The sequence below is a fragment of the Monopterus albus genome, unplaced genomic scaffold (assembly GCF_001952655.1).
Source record: "Monopterus albus unplaced genomic scaffold, M_albus_1.0 scaffold57.1, whole genome shotgun sequence".
Lineage (NCBI taxonomy): Eukaryota > Metazoa > Chordata > Actinopteri > Synbranchiformes > Synbranchidae > Monopterus > Monopterus albus.
This window is the reverse complement of record NW_018127937.1, coordinates 453325-463657: the sequence shown is the minus strand read 5'-3', so window position 1 is coordinate 463657 and position 10333 is coordinate 453325. Positions and strand designations below refer to the sequence as shown.

General features: G+C 47.0%; 1 protein-coding gene across 1 annotated transcript in view; it reads left to right on the top strand.

Moving 5' to 3' along the window:
* Positions 1-10333, top strand: part of fhod1 (formin homology 2 domain containing 1) — a 45000-nt gene that overhangs the window by 7288 nt on the left and 27379 nt on the right. Inside the window, exons 2-3 of the mRNA XM_020602660.1 lie at positions 578-684; positions 2970-3034. Of these exons, the coding sequence (XP_020458316.1) occupies positions 578-684; positions 2970-3034 (172 nt within the window). The remainder of the gene's footprint in view (positions 1-577; positions 685-2969; positions 3035-10333) is intronic.

Sequence of the window (10333 nt, the reverse complement as noted above, 5' to 3'; positions counted from 1 at the left end):
GGATGGATGGGTGGGTGGATGGAGGGATGGAGAGGAGAGGAGAGGAGGGAGGAGGGGAGGGGAGGAGAGGAGAAGCTGTTGGAGCTGCAGGTGAGGGGCTGAATCATCACTTATTGGCCTCAACAGTCATTTGTTTACTAGTTAATGTATTAGTTAGAATAATGATCAGAGCATTAATCAGACTGTTTTGATAACTGATCAGTCATTTCACATAGCAACACTTGTCCCAACCGCCGGCTCACGCAGTGGGTTTCTGTGACTGTCAACTAAACGTTTCTAAGAAAGTGAGATGTGTGAAGACATCACCTTGGAGAAACTATGATAAGCATTTTTTAAAAATAATTTTCTATTGGTTTATGAACAAATAACTCGTCAATCAATCAAAAGGTCACCAGATGGATAAAGCCGCCCAGGCTGTGGTTGCACATGTGCAGAGGTTCATAGATGGTTGTGTTGTTTCTCCTAGTGAGCTCATGTCTTCATGTTTCTGTGATACATTTAGAATAGAAGTGGCTGCTCACCCTCTGTGTCCCCATCGATAATGTGTGACCGTCTCTGTCTTCTGCCTGTCTCCCAGCTGGACGAGTGCACCCTGCAGTTATCTGCTAACGGAAACTACTTGGACCTGGACTCGTCTCTGGCCGAGCAGAGGGACGAGCTGGACAGCTTCTATGAAGATGTGACGTAAGGACACCTCCTGTTTCCTCTGTCACACCTGCACAGTGTTTCCATCCAATGTGTGAATGAAAAACCCAAGTAGAGATTTTAAACCAGTGTAACATGTTGGTTGTGTTCAGTGTAACAACAGTTGGGTGGATAAAAATCCAAAGTGAACCAGACTCAGTGGACAAATGCTGACGTCCATGAATCATGTGACTCAAAGCTCCAGTGTATGTGGGGTGATGAGGAGGCTGTGACCTTCCTCCCATTAACACTCGACACTAGCAGAGGTGTCACATTTGCCATTGTGACCAGTAACAGCTTTGCTCTGTGAGTGATGGACTTACACATGAAAACACAGTTTTCAGCTAAACATGAAAAAGTGTTTGTTACTTTAGGTGAGAGATGTGCCCACTTTCTTCCTGGGCTCCGTTTAGTTTATTTGTATAGTGCCGATTCACAACAGTTGTCTCAGGGCACTTTGCAGAATCCGGTCTAGACCTTGCACTATTATCAGGGTTGGCTGTGCATTCAGGCAGATAGATGTGATCAAACCACACAGTCCCGATGAAGCAGATCAGTGCTTGAGTTTAAGGAACGCAGCCAGTGATATACGTCTGTGTCATTCTCTACCAACCCCGTCCAGAGACCAGCAGCACCAGTGAATGTGGTGTCTTCACCATAATGTGTTTGAGTCCAGACATCCCCCTCCCAGTGAGCCACACCACTGCACTGGGGGGCAGGTTTCTTACTCAGGAAACACGGGATGCCGTCTGTTTCCAACAAGCAGTTCCCCAGGCTGAGAACGGTGTTGCTGTGCACAGTCACTGGTCTCTGGTCTAGTCACGCTGCTCCACCAGCTCCTCACTGCACAGAGCACCGTGTTGGAGCTGTTTCTGAAGTCAGACGGGCCTCGACAGCTCCAGCTGCACTGACACATCGGACTGGCTGTGTGCTGTGTCGGGCTCTAACGTGTGTTCGGGCTGAGTCTGTGGCAGCTGTAGAGATGAAAATCCAGGGTGAAAACGTCAGTGTGTGTTTAAAGGCTGAAACAGGGACCGTTCTGAAATTGTTTTTGTCATTATAGCAGTCACACACTCCTTTCTCTCTGTCTCTCTTTCCATCTTTCCTAAGTCTCACCTCCCCCATTCTTTCCATGCCTTCATGCCGTTGTTGTTTCCACACTCTGGTCCCAATAGGCCACAGTCCGCCTGAAGAGGTTTATATGGAAACCAGAGCTGTTCTGGGATCAGCTCAGAGCAGCTTTAGTTGCCTCCACCTCAGACAGAAGATGACATGCAACTGTGATGAGGAAGGTTAGAAGATTAGAGAAGGTGTCACTATGACACCACCTGTGATCTCAGACCAGGAGGAAGACCGGCAGACCTGACAGAAAGATCAGGCTCAAGTCTGAATCCACCGTGTGACCTTTGTCAGGGTTGAGCACGGTGGCGTGTGCCAGCATGAAGGAGCAGTAGACTGGAGTTGTATCATGGCAGCAAAAGAGCATGTGCAGCACCTCCTGCTTTATTGTGTGTGTGCCGTGATCACACATGGAGGACAAATGAAGAGTGTTTCTAAATGTAGTGTTCATCGCTGTGTGATGCCACAGCTCTGGGTCTGTGTGCATGTCTGTCCAGTCTCCTCTGTTCTAACACCTGACAGAGCAACAGCAATGAACATCCCTCGTACGTGACCGGTCTTGTTAACAGTTGCTCCTGCTCAAGCTGGCATCCCTTATGTCTTCATTGTAAGTGGACACAAGTGTCCAGTCGTTCAGTGTAAAGTAAGTGTAAGTAAATCTGTGGCTCTCAGACTCTTGCCACTTCCAGATTCAAACAGGGCCCGTGACTTGAGCTTTTCTCCTCCAGCTGTCACACTGACAGTGATTTAAGGGGATCTCTGTACAGCCAGTAGGAGCAGGAGGAACTGGGAACCAGTTCATCATCATACTGAGATGTGCTGGTGAAACAGATGCACACTGATCCAGCTGCTGTTCCCACTGTAAGCTACATGTTTTCACTGAAGCCATTGTCTCTGTCTTCCTCTGAACACATGAAGATCAGTGTTAGTAGCTGCGCGAGGCCCCGAGTCTCCACATGAACAATGCCTGCAGCAGCGGCACGTGCAGTGCAATGACATTGGCTCCTGAGTGTTCAGTGTGTGTACTGGGCACTGAGGTTGAACTGGGTCTGCTGGTTTCTCTAGTAAAAGGAATGTGAGCATATTCCCATGAGGTCTGGTTGACAGACAGTCTGAACGCTTTGGTTTTCCCTCTAACTCCCTGTCTGCGTCTGATTTTTCCACAGAAAAGGAAAGAAGCCCATTCTGATCCTGAGGACTCAGCTCTCTGTTCGAGTTCACGCCATCCTCGGTAATTATCTCCTCCAAGGCCTCTTATTTCTTCTTTCCATGGCTCCATCCCTCTGCTGTAGCAGCACAGTGATGAGTCAGGGGAAACTTTGCTCTCTCTCTGGCCACACTGTCACCACAGTGACGTGTGGTTCACTGGGAGGATTTCCTCTCTCTGACTCTGCTGCTCAGACTCTGAATCAGTTTCTGGTTGAGCAACATCTTTTGTGTATAGTATGAAGATGAAACTTTGCATCTCAGCTGTTGATTTGTTGTGCAAAAATGAGGTTTGACAACATCCTGGCGAACATGTTCTGGTAATGTTCCTGCCTCATCTTAGGGCTCCAAAACATATACAGATGTTCCCACGGGTTACTGTTACAGCTTGATGTCGTGACAGCAGTTCCACTGAGTTTCAATAACAGCAGCAGTAGTAGAACTTTATTTCTGCTTGGTCAGTGAGATTTGTTGGTTTGGCGTTCTTAAGTTACATACTGTAGCTTTAAGAGTTGAAACTATCCAGAGGAACTGAGCAGTCAGAAGACAGTTTTATGCCACAGAAGGCCAGTGGACAAATCAGTCATGTTCCTGATAAGTTGACCTGACAAAGCCCAGATGATTTCCGAGCTAACTGTAGATGGGCAAACAGATCTTCCTGCAGAAAACTCTAAAATCCAAGGCTGTGCCTCTTGACAAATTAATGGCAGGAGCTCGTTATAGCTGTGATTGCTACTGGGGCGGGGCTGAAAAGTAATGTCAGTAAGATCACTGAGCTGAGCAGGTGATGGTAGAATCACCACAGCTCCGCCACAGACACAATCCCAATGTGAATGGAGCCATGTTTTCTCGAAATGTGCATTCTGGTTTGGATTTCCACAGCAGGGCCAAAGCCCAGGAAGATTAAAAAATGAGCCGCTGAAGGTGCAACAGTCAGCAGCAGGGTTTGAAGAATGAATTCCATATGGAACATGGAGCAGTCAGCAGCGTCCAGCATGAAGGCCTCACCCCGATTGTTCTTGGACCTTCAGAAAGTACTGTTCTTGGGGGAGTGGAGTTAAAATTAGATCCTGTTTCCTCCAGTGGAAATGCAGGTTGAGGAAAAGGTTCCTGTTCCCAGAGAAAGTTCCTTTGGTGGAAACAGAGCTTAAGGAGCTGCTGTGTCCACACCATACTGAGTCAATGGGGCTTCAGCATTGGCAGCATTCAGCTGGTCCAGTCTGACGTGTGCTCCCCGGTCGTCTCTGGACTGCTGCCTGTGTCTGTGCTTCACTGAGCAGCTCGGTGTTTGCTCTGTTTCTTGTTGCTGTTTGGGTTCCAGCAGACAAACCTCCAGTTTGGGTTCAGGCTTTTTATTTTTAGCCTTTTCGAGCTCATCTAAGCCTGTTGTGTTGCTGCTCACAGCAGCTGGGCGGTCTGGGTTGAAGCCCAAGAGGTCTGAGTTATTTTTAAGTTTTATTTTCCTTTATGGGCTTACAGCAGCGCTTTGTGGGCCTAGTGTGAAATCTGGAGGTCTGTGTCAGAGCCCACGGTTGCAGGTAAAATGTGCATGTCAGATATAGTAATCATGTCATTCAACATTTGAGGTGGGTTGTGTCGGTCTCTGTAAAGCTGATGGGTGGGTGGGAGGTTGGCTGATTGGCTTTCTGTGTGTCCATCTGTAGTAGATGCTTGTTTAAAATAAAAATGCATGGTCTCCAAGCCAGGCACTGTTCAGCTGTTAAACAGTTCTGCAGCTAATGAGTATTTGCACTTTGCTGATTAATTGTTTTGTCTTAAAAAGTAATGAAAACAGCCCAACAGGATTCTCTAAAGCCCAGAGTGCTCGTTGTCCACAGTCAGTAGGCTGAAACCAGATTACCATCCAGTAAGTAGGACTGCGAACACTGCTGTAACCGAGCGAATCGCTTCATCAGATTCACCTTTCCTGGGAACCACTGAACCTGCTCAGAGTTCCTATTGTCATCCCCCACCTGGCACAGCCCCACCCTTCCTGCTCCAGAGGGGATTTCTCAGCATGCTTCCTGCTTCAGGCTCTCGCTGTGTGTAGACTGAGCCAGGGTGAGTTCTGTCTCTCTGTCTTCAGGGCTAAACAAATGGACTTTTGTGCCAAGTCTGCAGCTCAGTGACTGACAGGACTGGAACAGTGGCAGCAGTCACCCGTCTGCTGTGTCTGCTCATTCTTCTTCTGTGGAAGCAACAGGGGCGATGTGGGAAAGGAGCTGAAACAAATCCAAGAAAGAATAAAGACAGATATGAACTCTTCCTGGGTCACTATGAGGGACTGCTCACAATGACTGTGATAGAGGAGCAAGGATAAAAAAACAAACACCTAACTATCAGGCTCAGACACATCAGGACTGAACGACAAACAGCTGGAGGTGAAATAGCTCTGGAACATAAGCAAAAGTGTGTAAACACAACTCGCTGTTCTCGGCCCAGAAGCAGTGTCATGTTCGCTGATAGATCGTGTTTGTTCATGTTGTGATCACACCCCCGTCACACAGTTTAGACAGGTCTCCAGTGGTGTGTTCAGGTGATCCCTCTCAACTCGTACAGTTAAGTTGTGCTGGTGTTAATGCTGTTAAAGAAAGCTGACAAATCTTTTTTTTTTTTTTTTTACATAGAAACCAAGGCTAAAACTAGATATTATGACTACCAGATATGCAATTTTACACTTCCATCTCCTTCATAAACATTCACACCCCTTCACTTTGTGCTGCCCACTGCCCAGATTCCAGTGTGTTAAGCCTGTAGAGATTTACCTGAAGAACAGCGACCCCAGGAGTGCAGACAGTGGAGGGGTCTGAACACTGATTTTACTGCCTGATTTTGCTATAGGGAAACCAGACGCAGCAACAAAACCGCTGGCAGCTCCACACCTCGAGCAGCCTTTTTTTACCTCCTTAGAGATGATAACAACAACGGTAACTGTGCACAACAAAGATAGTGGCAAGTCACCATTTTACTTAATCGATTAATTCCTTAAATTTTTTAAATCAAAATAGCTGCAGATGAATTTCCTGTCATTGAACTAATTGATTAATCAGTGAATAGTTCTGATCAAACCCAGCCATCATTCCAGAGTTACTGTGTATATTCAGTCATTTAGAGCCTGCTGACCTTTGACCCAGAGCAGGTGTGCCAGTACAAACCCGGCTGTCCTGGGGAACTGGGTTAGTCTGCACCCACCAGCACTGACACAGCATCCTGTGTGTGCCTCTCACTGCTCTTTGGACTGTGACTGCATCTCCATGTGTTGTTGCTTTTGCTTTTGGTGGTTAAAGCAGACAGCGGCTCAGACCTGCATAGGTCCTGGTCATGAATGTTCTTTCATTTGCGTGTTGAACATACTGTATGATTTTGTATTGTTGTCGTTCAGACTGTCTTCTCACTGTTGGCACCAACTGATAACAGCTGATGCCATTTACAACAGCTACCAACAGCTACCAGAAGACCGTTAGGACGTTGTGTGAGTTGGAAAATAAAAACAATAAAATGATTCCTAAATCTTTTAAAACACGTATGAGACTGAGAAAGTCCATTGTTTTATTTTAAACAAATTGCTCGTTTTAAATTTGTTTCCACAACACGTTTCACAGATGTTGGGACAGGACCGTGTTTCCCGCTGCGCTGCATCACCTCTTCTGTAATGTACATCGTTTCCAGTAAGAATATAAAAAGTTGGCTTGTGGGCAGTTTCCACTTTGTCTCAGCCTGTCTTAAATGAGCTGGAGCCCAGAGAAGTTGGCGGCGTGTCTGGGTCTGTTTATATATGGTGTTTTCTCTGTATGGTAAAGTGTAACGTGGCTGCAGTGACAGCCGTGTTCACTGACAGTGGTTCCAGAGGTGTCCCTGAGTCCATGCAGTGAATTCACTGCAGAATCTTGTCTGTGTTTAATGCAGTGTGTCCTGTGGGCCAGAAGACCAGGGCCCTTCGCTGCAGGTTTTCAGCCTTGTCCCTGGTTTACAGAGTTTTCTCTGGGATCTCTGACTCTTCATGTTGTGTACTGTAGGTGATGAAAACCCCAAAATCTTTTCAGCTTTGTGTTGTGAAAAAAAAGCTGCTGCTTCTTCTTTGTTGAACTGTTTGCCACAGAACGGTGACCCTCCCTGTCCTTGCTGCTGACTCAGACTCTCTAGGATGCCCTTTGTAAACCCAGTCACGATGCTGACCTGTTGGCAGATGACCTCAGTAGCTGTGAGCTGGTCCACATTCCAACATCATTCAACCCTTCCTGTGTTTTGCTGCCCCCTGTTTTTTTGGAATGTGTTGCTGGCATCAAATTCAGAATAAGCTTGAATCTACACAAAAATATATTAATCGGGACATTGGATCTTTTTGTACTGTTACCAGATCTGCATGGGGTTTTGGAGCTTTTCAAAACATTTCATTCAGTTTTTTTTATGTCCCCACTTTTTGGGGGGGTTGCCTTTCCTGTAAAGTTCTAACTCGAGCATAAAGAAATGTCTTCACCTTTCATCAGAGCCAGCACATGAAGCCAAACACACCTGCCGTTACCTGCGTCCTGTGTTTGGCACCAGACGGTCGTTGGTGTGTGTTGAAGGCTTAACAAGGACCATATCCAGGAGCAGCTGCGGCCTACAGAGAACTACAGTCATGACTGCTCTGAGAGTAATGATGACAGTTCTTCTTAAGCTCTCTGCTCAGTTTTTCCTCCAGAGTGGATCAGCAGCACTGGCACTAACAGGAAGTACCACACTATGTGTATCAGGGTCACTTCCTGTCGCTGTAGCGCGAACACAGGAGTCCTTCCCTGTGTGTCTGCTATATTCACCGATGTGCCAGGAATGTGGCTCACTCCCAGCTCTGCCGTCTAATGTTCAGCTCTTGAACAGTGCCTGTGCTGGGCTGTGGTTAAACTGGTTAAACTGGTCCTGTGTTTCCTGTTACTCAAGAGGTCAGTCATCTGAATGAAATAATAAGACACCAGAGTTTATTACATCAGCGACTCCGATCAGTTTTTAACACTGAAACACATGCTGATAAATCCCAGTAACTTCAACAGAAGGTCGACGTGAACAGAATCACTCTGATGGCGTCTTTTTATTTAGTTAGTAAAGAGAGATCCTAAAATAAATCATTTGAGTGCTGAATTTCAGGCTTTGCCCTGAAGTATGTTCCATGTGAAAGCTGAGCTGAGAGATGTTTCGACTAAGCTCAGCTGCAACATGAATCCTTTAGCCTCCCAGCACACAAGCAGCCAGTCAGTCCAGCTGGGGACATTTCACTTACATCAGAAACCAGTTATAGCTCTTTGTAATCCCAGGGTGTTCCTTTCTCAGATGGTGGCCATCTTGGGCTGAAGTGCATGGATGTCAGAGAGTCTGACTCATGTTCTTCTCTGAGAGGAAACACTGACAGATGAGCCGACAGGGGACACTGACAAAGTCCTGTTAGCTGCTGGAACAGGTGAACGCTGCTGGAACAGTGGAGCTAACACAACCATGTGGCAGCATTTGTCCACTGGGTTTTGCCCAGTTTAGTTGCTTTAAAGGACACAGCCGGTGATTTACTATGTTTGTGAAACTGTGCACAAACCCCATCTAGAGACCAGCAGCGCCAGTGAATGTGGTGTCCTCACCCTAATGTTTGAATCCAGACCCTGGTCCAGCTTATCCCTCTGTGCCGTAGGCCTCCACTGTTGCCCATCAGCTATTAACCCCCCCCCCAACAACCACCACCACCACCACCACGTATTCTTGTCAGATCACAAGGACGACCTGAGGCACAGTCACAGAGCAAAATCTCAGTGTGGTGAAACTTCTCAGAGCTCTGGCCTAGTCTTTATTTTTAGTTCTGTGAATCAACTGTTCAGCCTCTGTGGTGAAAAGTTTCCGTTCAGCAGCAGCTTTTACAGCCCAGATGTGCAGACAGACAGAGTTAGCACTGAACTGAACAATCTCTCTTTGTCCTCCGGGCTGCAGGGGGCTGCTGTTTCCCTCCGGACAGATGCTGCTTAACATCCTCAAGTTTATTGTCTCTGAACCCGGGTCCAACATAGAAACGGAGAGCGGTGTCTGCACACAGAACTCTGCAGGGATCCCAGTCCACCAGCCCGTTGGGGTCTGAAGCTGCAGCTCTGTAATCTCTGTTTGTTGACTACTCATCTGTCATCTGTTCAACTGTAATGACAAGTCACTTCTGCCCCATTTCTCCCACTGAGCAGTGTAAACCAGTTATCCCCCATGTGCCCACACACATGCTGTCTGGCTGAGATTTAGTCCAGACTCTCTGGGCGTTACGTTCTAGTGCAAAGTTTGCAAAGATCCACAAACTGTCGGTGTTTCTATAACAACATGGAGTCTGTGGTTTTCATATTTCACTTAATGGGCAGATCACAGCTTCAGTGAAGAGCTGAAACTGCATGATACACAACGTAGACTCAGTGGTCAGTTTATTAGGAACCCCTGTCTCAGACTGAGCCTGTCTGATCCAACAGTGCTGCAGTGAATCCTCCTTGGTGGAGGTGATGATGTTCAGACTGTTTCTCAGAGGTGTGGTTCACCTGTGTGATCACTGTGCAGGCTGGAGGTTGTGCTGAGAGCTGTTCCTGGAATTGTGTCTATGCCATATGTATCAGTGAGGCTGCACCAATCTGAAACTGTCAGGGTGGACAAAGAGCTTTTCAATGGTACTTCATCACATCTTTTACCTTCTTTGTTTTCTGACAATTTAAAAGACTTAATGTTTCTGACATGTGTTGGATGGAGGCTTTCCAGTCCTGTCCTCCCAGTGTTACACCTGGTTCATCAAGAATACTGCAGAGACCTTTGTCCTCCTGTGTCTCTGTGTCAGCATTGTTCTCAGAACTCGGCCTGCGTGGCAGATTCTTTAGTTTGGTTTCATCCTCCTGTGAAATACTGGTTCAGTCAGTTGACACCAGACTGTGTGACTGGTCATTATAACCTCATAATAACTACTTGCCATTTGTGTAATGTGACCGCTGCTAGGAGGGCTGCAGCACCACACTCATGTGCTTCATTTAGGCTAACCATCTGGGCTGCATACTACAGTAGTGCACTTTGCAGAACAGCATACTGACGTGTACGGTGCAGGGAATGACTGTGTTACCATGAAGGCCTCACCAGCATGAGAGCAGCCTCTCTCTGGTCCCTGGTTCATGCCGATGTGACACGTGTGTTTACATGAGCTAAATGGAGCCAGAGGTCCTGCTTGTACCACAGTGGGCGCTCTGAGAGACCGTCTCCCAGAGACACTAAGCTTCCTGAGCCTGTGAAAAGTTTCTGATGTTTCCTGTCCATTTGTAGGATAAACAACCCGGTTCATTAGTGCAGCAGT